This window comes from Crocodylus siamensis, chromosome 1, assembly GCF_052110815.1.
Source record: "Crocodylus siamensis isolate JL-2025a chromosome 1, ASM5211081v1, whole genome shotgun sequence".
Classification (NCBI taxonomy): domain Eukaryota; kingdom Metazoa; phylum Chordata; order Crocodylia; family Crocodylidae; genus Crocodylus; species Crocodylus siamensis.
In genome coordinates this window covers 395,239,257-395,253,905 of record NC_143395.1, presented here as the reverse complement: position 1 = coordinate 395,253,905, position 14,649 = coordinate 395,239,257, and the positions used below count along the sequence as shown (strand labels likewise).

At 48.7% G+C, this 14,649-nt stretch overlaps 1 protein-coding gene across 1 annotated transcript in view; it reads right to left on the bottom strand.

Moving 5' to 3' along the window:
• PGR (progesterone receptor) overlaps nucleotides 1-14,649 on the bottom strand; it is a 112,810-nt gene that overhangs the window by 16,775 nt on the left and 81,386 nt on the right. Inside the window, exons 6-7 of the mRNA XM_090030225.1 lie at nucleotides 3,931-4,061; nucleotides 3,161-3,318 (exon numbers count right to left, since the gene is read on the bottom strand). Of these exons, the coding sequence (XP_089886351.1) occupies nucleotides 3,161-3,318; nucleotides 3,931-4,061 (289 nt within the window). The remainder of the gene's footprint in view (nucleotides 1-3,160; nucleotides 3,319-3,930; nucleotides 4,062-14,649) is intronic.

The following is a 14,649-nucleotide window of genomic DNA, read 5'->3' as shown; positions in this document are numbered from 1 at the left end:
CCCAAAATTCACGTTCTTCCACAATTAAAACAAAAGATTATTTTATACACACGCACACATATCTAGAGAGAGAGAGATAGAGAGAGACTGATCAGTTGGGCAATGCTTTATTGGTATATTTACAATGTTAAAGCAATTTGGAAGCCTACCAGTGTCTCTATCAGCATGATAAAATAAATTCTAAATACTTATATGTGTTGATGTGTGATTTTGGTTTTCTTTGCACATGATGGGTGTGTGATGGGGGGATATGGTGTTTTCAGAAAGGGGGTGGGAAGAGGTGTGAGGGAAGACAGGAGGGTATGTGTGGAGGGATGTGAGTTGGTGGGCAGGTAGATTTGGGGCAATTGTGGGGGTTCTGTGGGTGTGGGGGACCTTGTGGGGGGGATGCTCAGGAGGAGTGGGTCCCCTGGCCCCCCACAGGGTGCAATCTCCCCTCACAGCACATGGAATGTTGTCCACCCTCACAGGACTCAGGAAGAATTAAATATTTGGAAGAAAGAGATTAACTCTATAGCTAGCTAGGCACTTATGTGGACTTTGGGATGAGCAGCTTGCAACTCCTTGCTCCAAATCAGGCAAACAAAGTTTCTACTTCCCAAGTAAGTTTACTAACTGCTGTCTTATTGGGTACAATGGTGTAGGCCAATTTCTCTTTGTGTGAGGAAAGGCTGATCTGGCTTAAACACCGAACACTGAGAGGCCTAAGGGAAGATAGGAATCTAACTACATTCTCCTTGGTATTTCCAAGTGAGGAGGCTTTGGGCATGCTGGCTTTTGGCGTCTAACCCAGGACTATGAGTTCCATTAGGCAAAACAGTACGTAAAGATTAGGTACCGCATTGCTGAAGTCCTGCTTTACGTGTAAGCCTTTAGCTCAAGACACAAGATCTGAAACAGAGGATCAGGCTGCTATCAAAATTGTTAACCCTTCTGATTAGCTAAAAATTGGGATCTTGTTCCTTTTAGAAGAAGAAATTGTAAAGGAAAACAGGCATTTCTTAGAGCCTAGAAAGATGGCCCATTTGCACTGGTAGAGCTTACATTAATACATAGACCACAGGATCAGGGTCAGGAGACAGATAAGCAGTTATGTTTAGGTAGCTGAATACAGTAGGCTGTTCTTACAATACCTTGCCACTGTGACAGGATTGACTAAAATCACAAAATCATATAAATGTAGGGTAGGAAACGACCTCAGAGGTCATGTAGTTCAGCATGAGGCAGGACTGTCCCTATTCAAACCATCTTATACAAATCTGTTGTCTAACTTATTAGCAACACTATAGTCAACCTTGATAAAACGACAGGACATAACACCCTAACCTACCACAGGTAACGCAGGGAGACAGCCGTGAGCAACATCTTCCTGTTGTAAAGGTTGTTAATATATACTTGAGAGTTCCAAGGAAGACAGCCCAACCTACCTGCCTACTACAGAGGAAGGCAAAAATCCCCACAGTCTGGCAGCCTTAAACCAGTGGCTCTCAATTTTTCAGCATCACTGTACTCCTCCACCACTTTTTTTTTTAATGTGGCATTACCTATAGCTGAGAACCACTGTTGGTGCTGCCTCAACTTACCTCAGTGCCTCTAGATAAAACTGCCCTGTGCCTGCTGCACAGCTAGGCAAGAAAGGGCTGTGGCATGTGCATACAATCCTCTTGCATTAGGGCTCTTTGATGAGCCTAAAGCAGGCAAGAGGACTGTCTCATGCTGCAACATTTCCTGGTCTAACCCCTCCCCAGCCAAGGTTCTCCTAGGCACAGAGGCTTGCAGGTGGAACAATTCCATGTTCTCCTGTTTTTGGAAGGAGTGTGGTGGGGGCCAGACTGGGAAGCCCCAGCCAGATCCTGCCTGCTTTAGGTTGATCAGAGAGCCCTAATGCAGAAGTACACATAGGTCAGTTTTACCTGGATGCCACTGCCACCATAGCACTTGGGTCACAGCACCCCCGGGGGGGTTTCGTGGGACCCCAGTTGAGAACCACTGCCATAAGCAAACAGCTACACTGGAATGGATGCTGACAGACAGCATCCATACTGATGTGGGTTCCTTCAAAGGAGTTTTATCTCTTACTCTCTCACAGGTAATTTTGTACCAGATGGGGTGAAGTTACTTCTGCGTGGGAATTAATGTTGCCTGTCTGCTCTTTTTTCACTCTAGTATAACACCCCACTACGGGAATGTAAACACGTTTTTGTCCAGGCCTCACATGAAACCCTGTTTACTTACAAAGAATGTCCATAAAGTGCCGCATTTGTGAACACCGAAGGAATCAACAAGAAAGAGACCGCATCTTTTCTCACAACTCCAGACTCCTTTCACCCAACACTCAATCTAAGAGTCTGTGCTCTGAATCTCTTTCTTCAGGCTTTATCTCAGAGAAATGCTCCTATCCCTTGTCCAGGCTGCATTAGATGCTTCTTTGTTAGCTTCTTAGCATCTCTTCTTTTCTTGCCTCTTATAGAAAACAACACAAAACTACAGTCAGCTAAACCTCCCTGCTCACACGTACTTTGCACGTACCTTTGTTTGGGGTGCAAGAAGACTGCTTGCTTCAATGCAATTTAACCCAACCCATTACAATATGATGCCACATGATTGAATTTCTAATTTTTTTTTTCAGTTTTCCATTTAAAAAACTTGGAAAGTCCACACATGTAATTACTTCAAAATATTATGGCTGCAAAGCTTAACACTCAAAAGTTACCAGAAGTTAGATGATTCTCCTGCAGGAAAAAAAAGAGTACATGACTACATTATGTGACTATAATGTATTCATGCAAATGGGCCACATTAAGATTGTACTTTTATTTGGCATTTAATAATTTTCAAATATTTGACTTTGCAACCTTAATATTTTTATTTTTTCAATGTTGTACCAACACATATATGCATAAGATCTCTGACCTAATATTACTAGAAATATTGAAAGTGAAGTGACATTTGAAAATATATTCTTCACATTGCATTGAATCCCCTATACATAAAGTTATGAACACCTAATTTAATTGAAAAAATGGTTTTGCCCTAAAATAAGGAATAAATAAAAATAAACTTTAACTGGACACCTCAATATTCTTATCGACACTATTTACACTGAGTTTAAGCAATGCTATTTGTTTCTGGCATAATTCCCACTCCCCAGCAAACTTACATCATGCATGGAGTCCATGAGTTTCGTAAGCTGATAAAAACGCTGCGAGTTGGCCACTACTCCTTTCTGGCGCAATCCAACTGCTTTGACCAGTTCTCTAATATAACTTGCTCTCATCTCATCAAATTGGCTTTGACTTCTTAGACCTTCCAAAGGAACTAAAAATAAAGTAAAACTATTGCATGTTGTTTTCTATTGTGGAGACAACAATAGAATAACATTTTTTCCCCACCTTTAGCCAATGATTGTCTAACTTGGACAGTCTTTTTCTATGAATACATTGAATAACTACTAATATTAATGTCATTGTCCTACTGAGCAAAATATTCATTGACCTTATAAGTTCTTGGCCCTTTCATCAGGAAGAATAACAGTTAATTAAAATAATGTCATATTATCATTTAACTATATTTTTGTAGTTTTGTATTGGGTTTTATTTGTGAATGTAAATTAAAGTCATAAAAGCTGGTTGGATGAAACGATGCACAATTGCTTTTTTCAAATGCACAATTCAGTGTGGCAGTTCCTCAAATTTATTCAGCATCTCTCACTAAGTTTTTGTGCAGCAAAAAATTTCTGGTTGATACTTAACCAAAATATTTTAATGGAATGCTGAGACATTTTTGCTGAAAGAGCGCTTTCAGTTCTGGGGTCAGACAGCCCATAATTTTCATGCTAAGTAACACTATGTGAAATGCTGAAACTTATCATTGTTGTTTGCGATTGGAGATGCAGAACAAAAATGTTATAAAAATTAACTTGCTACTTACTTGTATTGAGAAGTAACAGTGCTTTCATACAGAGGAACTCCTCCTGGGTAACTTGTAGTCTGACAAATTCCTGTGGAAGCTGCCACATGGATAGACACAGTGAATAGAATGATGACTCTTTCATCCTCTGTCTTACACCGGGAAAAGAGGTAAAAATAAAAACAACTCAGGCACTGGTTCTTTTGAGTAAATACCTGGTTGCTAGGTGAATTAGTACATTCCTTATCTTAAGAAAGAGAGAGGGAGAGAGAGGGAGAGGGAGATAGAAAGTAACAGTCAACTAATTCTGCTCTTACTTAGAAGCTGCCAGGATCCAAATGAAAGGTGGATAAAAACACATTTTTTTAAAAAGTAAAACATGCAACAAGGTTTAAAATTTAAAATAGATTTCTGTGTAAATGTTCCTACTTCTTTTTCTTTCCATTTTATAATCTGAAACCTATCATGCAAATTCTCTATGTGTATCTTTAATCAGTCTCCTTATTTCCAGTATAATTTCAGATTTTGAACTAAGAAGTTCTAGACTTAATTGGTTAGCTGTATTGTAAAAAGACAAGTCCAGGGTCTCATTAACATCCTTACTGTGTGAATTCATAGATTCAGAGAAATAGGGTTGGAAGGGACCTTGTAGATCTTCTAGTCCAACCCCCTGCCCTGGGCAGGAGAGAAAACCGGGCTCAAATGACCCCAGCCAGGTAGATGTCAAGCCTCCTCTTAAAGACCCCCCGGGTAGGAGCCAGCACCACTTCCCTTGGAAGTTGGTTCCAGATCCTAGCCGCCCTGACTGTGAAGTAGTGCCTTCGGATGTCTAGCCTAAACCTACTCTCTAACAACTTGTGGCCGTTATTCCTTGTTACCCTGGGGGGCACTCGAGGGAACAAGGTCTCTCCCAAACCCTGCTGGTCTCCCCTAGTGAGTTTACAGATGGCCAACAGGTCCCCCCTCAGCCTTCTCTTGTGAAGGCTGAATAGGTTCAGGTCCCTTAGCCTCTCTGAACTCTATGAATTGTATGAACTCTAAACAAAATTGTATGAACGCTAAACAAAACTGAATGAAAAAGACTGCTATTGTGCTGTCCTATGTAATGAACTCCTTCCATATTTTTAAACTTTCCTAAGTCAAAAATTGAAATGCTTTGACTGGAGGTTTTGAAATTAAGGGGACTTTTGAAAAGCTTATCCTTAGATATCTAAATATGGGCCTGGTAGAAAATATTGCCTTACTCTGTATGGTAAGATTCGTAGCTTCATTAATATATTGCAAATCTGAAAAAACCTATTAATTGTTAACACTGAATCAAATTTGCTTTCAAGTAACAAAGAATATATCACTAAGAAAGCTTTAAAATAAATTGTAGCCCCTTATGCTAACAAATATATGAAGTCTCATTGAAGTTAATAAGTCTAATCATAAGAGTACATAGCTTTATAAAAGTTTGCAGAACAAGGGACTTAATCTTCAATATATACCATATTTTCTCACATACGATATGCAGCTTTTCTTTAAAATTGGGGTGCATTTTTTAAGCGGGGAAACTAATTTTCCAATAGGAACACTCTGCTTTGACTTCTGCTCCATGATGGAGCAGTTGTGGCATTACTATCTGGCATCTGAAGAAGTCAGTTGACTTAATGGGCACCTGCACACATGCCTGATGCCTGCTCCAACACGTGTTAGTTAGCACATGTTGGAGCAGACTCAATGAATTCCTAGTTAGCATCATGTGTATTCAGCAACCCCATGCTTAAAAATGGTGGCAGGGTGCTTTAACTAAAGTTTGTTGAAAGAGCTTTAGTTAAAGTGCCCCCACCGACATTTTGACAGGACACTGAATACACAACATGCTGCGGGAGCTTTAATCAGAGTGACTCCAAGAGCTGCTCTAATTAAAGTGCTGCCGCCGTCCTCCTCCCTCCTCCTGGTCCCCCACCCCCCCCAAACTCATGTAAAGATGCCCAGTGGTCCACATTTCTTCACTTAACAGGTATTAACAATTGCCTCTCCTTTTTAATGGTCTTGAAAGTTCCACGAATCAAGCTAACTTTTCTTCAGGCATTTTTGCTTTTCGCTACCTTCTTCTTATTTCTCTCCTCCTATTTCACAGCCCTGCAGACTCTTTACTATTCAAAATCATAGTTGTACCCATAGAGGATCTTGTTAACTATTAGTTAAGTAAGAAACTAACGATTAATGAACTTAATCTTAATTTAAGATTTCATAGATTTCATAGACATTAGGGCTGGAAGGGACCTTGGAAGATCATTGAGTCCAGCCCCCCGCCCAAAGGGCAGGAAATCAGCTAGGTCATAGGATCCCAGCAAGATAAGCATCTAATTTGCTCTTGAAGGTGTTCAATGTAGGTGCTTGAACCACCTCCGATGGCAGGCTGTTCTAGACCTTGGGGGCTCCGACAGTAAAGAAATTCTTCCTTATGTCCAGCCTGAAACGGTCATGAAGTAGTCTATGACCGTTCGACCTCGTCATCCCTTGGGGCGCTCTGGTGAACAAACGTTCCCCCAGATCCTGGTGGTCACCCCTAATAAACTTATCAGGTGGCCATCAGACCACCCCTGAGCCTGCACTTTTCCAGGCTAAAGAGCCCCATGGCTCTCAGCTTGTTGTCTTAAGGTCTGTTTTCCTGACCTCTGATCATGCGCATGGCTCTCCTCTGGACTCTCTCAAGCTTCTCCACATCCTTTTTGAATAGTGGAGCACAAAACTGGACACAATACTCCAGCTGCGGCCTCACCAAGGCTGAGTACAGGGGGAGAAGGACCTCCTGGGATTTGCTTGAGAAGCATCTATGGATGCAAGCCAGTGTTTTGGTCGCTTTACTAGCCGCAGCATCACATTGTAGGCTCATGTTCATCTTGTGGTCAATAATGACCCCCAAGGCTCTTTTTTCCATAGTGCTAGCCAGCGTAGCACTGCTGAGCCTATTAGGATGCTGCAATTTTTTTTCCCCAAGGTGGAGAATCTTGCATTTTTCGGTGTTAAACACCATCAGGTTCTCGTTCGCCCATTTGCTGAGCCTGTCCAGGTCAGCCTGGATCACCCGCCTGTCTTCTGGCATGGATGCTTTGCCCCAAAGTTTGGTGTCATCGGCAAACTTGGCCAGTCCACTCCTGACTCCAATGTCCACATCATTAATGAAGATGTTAAACAATATGGGTCCAAGGACAGAGCTTTGGGGGACCCCACTGGTCACAGGGCACCACGATGAGCAACTGCCATCAATTACTACCCTCTGGGTCGGATCACAGAGCGAATTTCCCAGCCAGCGGATCATGGCAGACCCAAGGCCACAGTTGGCCAGTATTGCCAAGAGGTGATCATGGGATACCAGATCAAAGGCTTTTTTGAAGTCAAGATATATGACATCAATCTCTTCTCCCTTGTCCAGGTGATACGTCACCTGGTCGTAGAGGGAAATGAGATTGGTCAAGCAAGACCTACCCTCAACAAACCCATGCTAGCTATCCCTTAGGATGTTGGCGTTGGCCAGTCCATTAAGAAGGGCCTCTTTAATAAACTATTCTAAGATCTTCCCTGAGATAGAAGTCAGGCTGATGGGCGTATAATTAGCCGGATCCACTTTCCTCCCTTTCTTGAAGATAGGCACCACATTCGCCTTCTTCCAGTCTTTGGGCACTACACCAGAGCGCCAGGAGTTTTTAAAGATCCATGCCAGGGGCTGGGCTATGATGCTCACCAGCTCCTTGAGTACCCTGGGGTGTAGATTGTCAGGTCCGGCAGACTTGAAAGGATCCAGCTTCTCAAGACACTCCTTCACAAGGTTAGCATTAATAGAGGGCAAGGAATCTCCCTCACTCAGACCTCCCTGTCCTGTAGTGGGCATGGGCGTCCCATGGGACTGATGAAAGACCGATGCAAAGTACTCATTTAATAGGCTGGCTTTTTCTTGGGCGTCAGTTGCCCCATCTGGTTCAGCAGGGGTCCAACGTTGCCCTTGCTTTTCCTCCGGCTCCCCACATATCTGAAAAAGGACTTTTTATTGTCCTTGATGCTTAGAAGCTAGTTGGAGTTCAGTTGCAGCCTTGGTTTTCCTGGTTTGCTCCCTGCAGGACTGAACCAGTGCAGAATAATCCTCCTTGGAGGTGAATCCCATCCTCCATCCTTTGTAGGCCTTTCTTTTTAGCCTCAGGAGGTCTGCTAAGTCCCTGGAGAGCCAGGGGGGCTGCTGTGCCCTCTTGCTGCCTTTCCTCTGAGATTGAATAGACTTAGCTTGTGCATTGAGGATCGCTCCCTTGAAGAGCAACCACTCTTCTTGAACTCCCCTCTCCCTGGGGTCATGGTCCCTTAGGGCCTGACCGACTAGCCTCCTGAGCTTGTCAAAGTCAGCTTTCCTGAAGTCAAGGACTTCTGTGTTGCTGACTGACTTAGCAGCTTTATGTGAAGGTGATCAGGTCATGGTTGCTGTCACCCAGCTTCCCATCGATCACTAGGTCGCCAATTAGGTCATCCCCAGTAGCTAGTACCAGGTCAAGCAGCGCTTTGCCTCTTGTTGACCCAGAGACTTTTTGAGTCAGGTGGAGGTCATCCACACATGAGAGGAAGCTTTGTGATCACTTGGATTTTGCTAAGTGACCTTCCATGAGATGTCCGGGTACTTGAAGTCATCCATGACAACCATGGTTCTGGAGCATGAGGCTTCAGCCAGTTCCCAGGCGAACTCTTGGTCAAGCTCAGGACTTTGGATGGGAGGTCTGTAGTATACTCCCACCGTTGTGTGCCCTGTGCTGTGTTCCCCATGGATTTTAACCCAGAGGGTCTCCAGTCATTCACCCTGGTCACCAATAGCAGTTTGCAGGGACATGTAGCTTTCCTTAACGTAGACTGCTACACCCCTGCCCCTTTTATCTACACGATCCCTCCTATACAGGGTATAGCCATCTGTACCTGTGGTCCAGTCATGGGTGGAGTCCCACCAGGTCTCCGTTATCCCTATGACATCATAATTATTTGCATTAAGCAGGAGGATGAGCTCCTCCTGCTTATTCCCCAAGCTCCTGGCATTTGTGTATAGGCAGGCAAGTGTCCCCTTGGGGGCTCTTGCCTTGCCCACAGATTGTACCAGGGCTGGGGCAGGGGTGGGGTCCCTGAAGTTCCTTGGCCAACTGGCTTTGCAAGGGTTGCTCAATGGGCCAGCAGTGGCGGTAGTCCCCCCGTCCCCCAACAGGCTTAGTTTAAAGCCTGGTGGAGCAGGTCAGCCAATCTGGCTGAGAAGAGCCTCCTTCCCAGCAGAAAGAGGTGGAGGCCGTCCCTTCCCAGACACTCGCTGCTTCTCTTACCAAAGAGCAGACTGTGGTCATGGAAGCCAAAGCCTTCCCAATGACACCAGCATCGCAGTCTTTGGTTGACTATGTGGATCCTCCTGTCCCTCAGCCCATAGCCTGAGACTGGGAGGATCAACAAGAACACCATCTGTGCCCCCAGACTCTTTAGCCCTGCTCCCAAATCCCTGCAGCACCTCATGACCCGGCCAGGAGCACTCCGAGACGTGTCATTGATGCCCACATGAATAAGGAGCATAGGATAGTGGTCTGTGGGCTGGTGGAGCTTAGGGATCTTCTCTGCAATATCCCAGGGGCCTGCATCCTTCCTGGCAGACTTCCTGTGCTAAGGGGCTAGAGCGGCAGATCGCCCCCTCAGTCCCCCACAGGATGGAGTCTCCCACAGCAAACACCTTACGTTTTGTCTTGAGGAGAGCAGGGGCAGTAGCTGCAGTTGAGCCTGTGGTGCCTGTGGGAGCTGGCAACTCAGCAGGCTCTGCTGGAGCAGCAAGAGGTGTGTACCTGTTGCTAAGCTCCAGTGGGGCAGGGGCCTTGGTGCGGCGGGCCTTAGGGCCCTTGACCACCTTGGTCCATGCCCCTGACTGAACAGAGTGGGAGGTCCTGGAGTCCTCCTTTGTCCTGGAGGAAGACGGTGGTCTACCCTCTGGCTCCCCAAGGGAGAAGGGCCTGGCAGTAGGAGTCTATCTTCAGCTCACAGACCCTGATGGCATACAGTCATAGTTTCATAGTTTGTAGGGTCGGAAGGGACCTGAGCAGATCATCTAGTCCGACCCCCTGCCATGGCAGGAAAGAATACCGGGGTCAAATGACCCCAGCAAGATGTTCATCTAACCTCCTCTTAAACACCCCCCCAGGTAGAAGCCTGCACCACTTCTCTTGGAAGCTGGTTCCAGACCCTAGCCGCCCTGACTGTGAAGTAGCGCCTCCTGATATCTAACCTAAATCTACCCTCTGCCAGCTTGTGACCGTTATTCCTGGTCACTCCTGGCGGTGCTCGGGGAAACAGTGACTCCCCCAATGCCTGCTGATCCCCCCTGACTAGTTTATAACAGGCCACAAGATCCCCCCTCAGCCTTCTCTTTTGAAGGCTGAACAGGTACAGGTCCCGCAGCCTGTCCTCATAGGGCCTGCCCTGCTGTCCCCTGATCATACCAGTGGCCCTCCTCTGGACCCTCTCCATGCTGTCAACATCCCTCTTGAAGTGTGGCGCCCAGAATTGGACGCAGTACTCCAGCTGCGGCCTGACCAGTGCGGCATAGAGGGGGAGGATCCCCTCCTTGGACCTGCTCGAGATGCATCTGTGGATGCATGCCAAGATGCGGTTGGCCTTCCTGACTGCCTCTCCACACTGCCGGCCCATGTTCATCTTGGAGTCAATGATGACCCCCAGATCCCTTTCTGCCTCCGTGCCGATAAGAGGGGAGTTCCCCAACCTGTATGTATGGTGCCGGTTGTTCCTCTCGAGGTGCATCACCTTATAGTTTCATAGTTTCATAGTAGCTAGAGTCGGAAGGGACCTAGGTAGATCATCTAGTCCGACCCCCTGCCTTAGCAGGAAAGAGCACCGGGGTCAGATGACCCCGGCAAGGTGCTCATCTAACTTCCTTTTAAAAATCCCCAGGCTCGGAGCCTGCACCACTTCCCCTGGAAGCTGGTTCCAGGCCCTAGCCACCCTGACTGTGAAGTAGCGCCTCCTAATATCTAATCTAAACTTACCCTCCGCCAGTTTGTGACTGTTATTCCTGGTCACTCCTGGCAGCGCACGGGGGAACAGGGACTCCCCCAATACCTGCTGATCCCCCCTGACCAGTTTGTAGCAGGCCACAAGGTCCCCCCTTAGCCTTCTCTTGTGGAGGCTAAACAGGTTCAGGTCCCGTAGCCTATCCTCATAAGGCCTGCCCTGCTGACCCCTGATCATACGAGTGGCCCTCCTCTGAACTCTTTCCATATTGTCCACGTCCCTCTTGAAGTGTGGCGCCCAGAACTGGACGCAGTACTCCAGCTGCGGCCTGACCAGTGCCGCATAGAGGGGGAGGATCACCTCCCTGGACCTGCTCGAGATGCATCTGTGGATGCATGACAGGGTACGGTTGGCCTTCTTGACTGCCTCCCCACACTGCCGGCCCATGTTCATCGTGGAGTCAATGACGACTCCAAGATCCTTTTCCGTCTCCGTGCTGGCAAGAGGAGAGTTCCCCAACCTGTAAGTGTGGTGCCGGTTCTTCCTCCCCATGTGCAACACCTTGCACTTATCAGTGTTAAACCCCATCCTATTCTCATCCGCCCACCGTTGCAACCTGTCAAGGTCAGCTTGTAGCCTATTGCACCCTTCTAGTGCACCCACATCCCCCCACATCTTAGTGTCATCAGCAAACTTGAACAGGGTGCTTTCTACCCCCTCATCCAAGTCACTGATGAAGATGTTGAACAGTGCAGGCCCGAGGACCGAGCCCTGCGGAACCCCACTGCCCACATCCTTCCAGGTCGAGAAGAACCCATCCACTACCACCCTCTGGGTGCGGCCCTCCAACCAGTTGGCGACCCATTTGACCGTGTGGGCATCGACACCACAGTCTCTCAGCTTTTTGATGAGGACAGGGTGAGAGACAGTGTCGAAAGCCTTCCGGAAGTCCAAAAAGACTACATCCACAGCAACCCCTGCGTCTAATGATTTGGTGACCTGATCGTAAAAGGCCACCAGGTTGGTCTGACAAGACCTGCCACTGATAAACCCATGTTGGTTGCCCCTGAGCATGCATTCCCCCGCAAGGCCCTCCTGGATGTGTGCCAGGATAATTTTTTCAAAGAGCTTACCCGGGATTGAGATCAGACTAACTGGCCTGTAATTTCCCGGGTCCTCTTTTTTTCCCTTTTTGAAGATAGGGACCACATTGGCCCTCTTCCAGTCCTCCGGCACCTCGCCAGAGCACCACGAGTGCTCATAGAGCCGTGCCAGGGGTCCCGCAATGACCTCAGCCAGTTCCTGTAGAACCCTAGGGTGAAGATCGTCCGGACCAGCGGACTTGAACACGTCCAGCTTCTCCAGAAGTACCCTAACTAACTCCTCGCTAACCCTTGGCCCAGGCGTGTCTCTCTCGGGGCCCGAGGGGGGCCCAGCAGGGAGGTGGCTGAACTGGTCCCTACTTAGGAAGACAGAGGCAAAGAAATCGTTAAATATGTTAGCTTTGTCATCTGGCGTGATGACTAAGTTGCCCATCGTGTCCTGCAGGGGCCCCACATTACCCGGGACCCTCTTTTTACCCCCTATGTATTTGAAGAAGGACTTCTTATTGTCCTTAATCCGGGAAGCTAGTCCTATCTCCAACTCTGCCTTGGCCCTCCTGACTGCCCCCCTACATCCTCGGGCGACTATAACATAGTCCTTCTTGGCGATGACCCCATCTCTCCATTGGGTATATGCCTCCCTTTTAGCAAGGAGACATTCCCGGATGCTCTTAGTGAGCCATGGGGGTTTATGTGCCCTCCTGCTCCCTTTGACCCTTGTTGGGATTACCTCCCTTTGGGCATGGAGGATCGTCTCCTTAAGGAGCAACCACTCACCTTCGACATCTGATTCCCTTCCCCTCTGGGTCCTCAGCGCTTCCCCAACTATCCTCCTTAGCTTGTTGAAGTCAGCCCTCCTAAAGTCTAGGGCTGTTGCCTTGCTGCAGCCCTTTGCCACCTTACGCTGGATGGTGAATTCCAGCAAGCGATGATCACTGTCTCCCAGGTGGCCCATCACCCGCAGCCCCCTCACCAGGTCATCACCCGTGGCCAGCACTAGGTCCAACAAGGCGTCTCCCCTGGTGGGGCTGTGCACCTCCTGGGTTAGATGGAGGTCCTGCAGTCTGGCTAAGAACCGACGTGAGCGATCAGACTTGGCTGACTGCTCCTCCCAGCAGATGTCTGGGAAGTTTAGGTCCCCCATGATGACCACATCCTTAGCCCTCACTGCCTCTTGTACTTGTCTGTGTTGAAACCCATCCTATTCTCGTCCGCCCACCCTTGTAACCTGTCGAGGTCTGATTGTAGCCTGTTGCATCCTTCCAGTGTGCCCACGTCCCCCCACATCTTAGTGTCATCAGCAAATTTGAACAGGGTGCTTTTTACCCCCTCATCCAAATCGCTGATGAAGATGTTGAACAGTGCCGGCCGGAGAACTGAGCCCTGCGGAACCCCACTGCCCACGTCCTTCCAGGTTGAGAAGGACCCATCTACTACCACCCTCTGGGTACGGCCCTCCAGCCAGTTGGAGACCCATTTGACTGTGTGGGTGTCTACACCACAGCCCCCCAGTTTCTTAATGAGAACAGGGTGAGAGACAGTGTCAAAAGCCTTCCGGAAGTCCAGGAAGATTATATCCACTGCTACCCCTCTGGACTGTGGTCTGGAGCTGCTCCGGCTGGCGTGCCAGAGACCCCAAAAGGGTCCAGACCCCACACAGGGAGGTGACCATGCTCCTAGCCGCAAGACCCTGAAAAAGGGACAGGTGGCCCCCCGCAGGTGAGAGCCAGAGGCTCCATCTGTGTGGAGCCCAGAACCATGGGATTCATGTGGGTGGCTGTCTCTGAGGTGCCAGAAGGGGGGTGCTGCAGAACCTGAGGGGACCCTCGGGGTGTGGTGCGTACCTATCCGTGTCATGCCTCTGGTAGGCTGGCTATAGCTGGGACTGTCTACCCTGGGGTGTTTGCAGGCAGGGTCTCGAGCCTTCCCATGCGCTCTCCTGCACCAACTCCACGCTAACTCATGCGCTGGCAAGCAAGCATGTCTGTTTGTGCAGCCTGTTCACACGGCTCCGGTCGCATGGCTCCCTGGGGGGCTGGGCAAAGTAGGGGCCTGGGTGGGGCTTGACCCGTCCCGGCTCCACTCAGCTGCCTCCTCCCATTCAGTGTGGGGTTAACTCCCTCCTACCACAGGCCCCACTTGCCTCTGCCTGTGCTGGGGGTCGGCGGGGGGCTCCGCAGCTGCTGGGTGGTCTCTGGGGGCTTTGGAGGAGCAGGAACATGGCAGGCTTTCACCCGCGTGTCTCTCGCCACTCCGGAGCCTAACTGGGGCTTTTTTTGCTGTTAGCAGGCCCTTTTAAACTGCACACATATGCAGTGGGCCCGCCACTGGGGAAACCTGCTCTTGGGCAAGGGGGGTCCCTGCCCAGGATTTGGGGGGCCCTGCCCTACTGGAGGGGGACTGATGAGTATCCCCTCCTACCTTTCTCTCTCCCTGGGGGGCTGGGCCAAGTAGGGGCCTGGGTGGGGCTTGACCCAGCCCAGCTCCACTCAGCCACATCCTCCCACTCAGTGAGGGTTTACCCCCCTCCCACTACGGGCCATGCTTGCCTCTGGCTATGTTGGGGGTAGGCGGGGGGCTCTGCAGGGCTTCAGGGGATTGGGGGCGCAGCGGGCTTTCA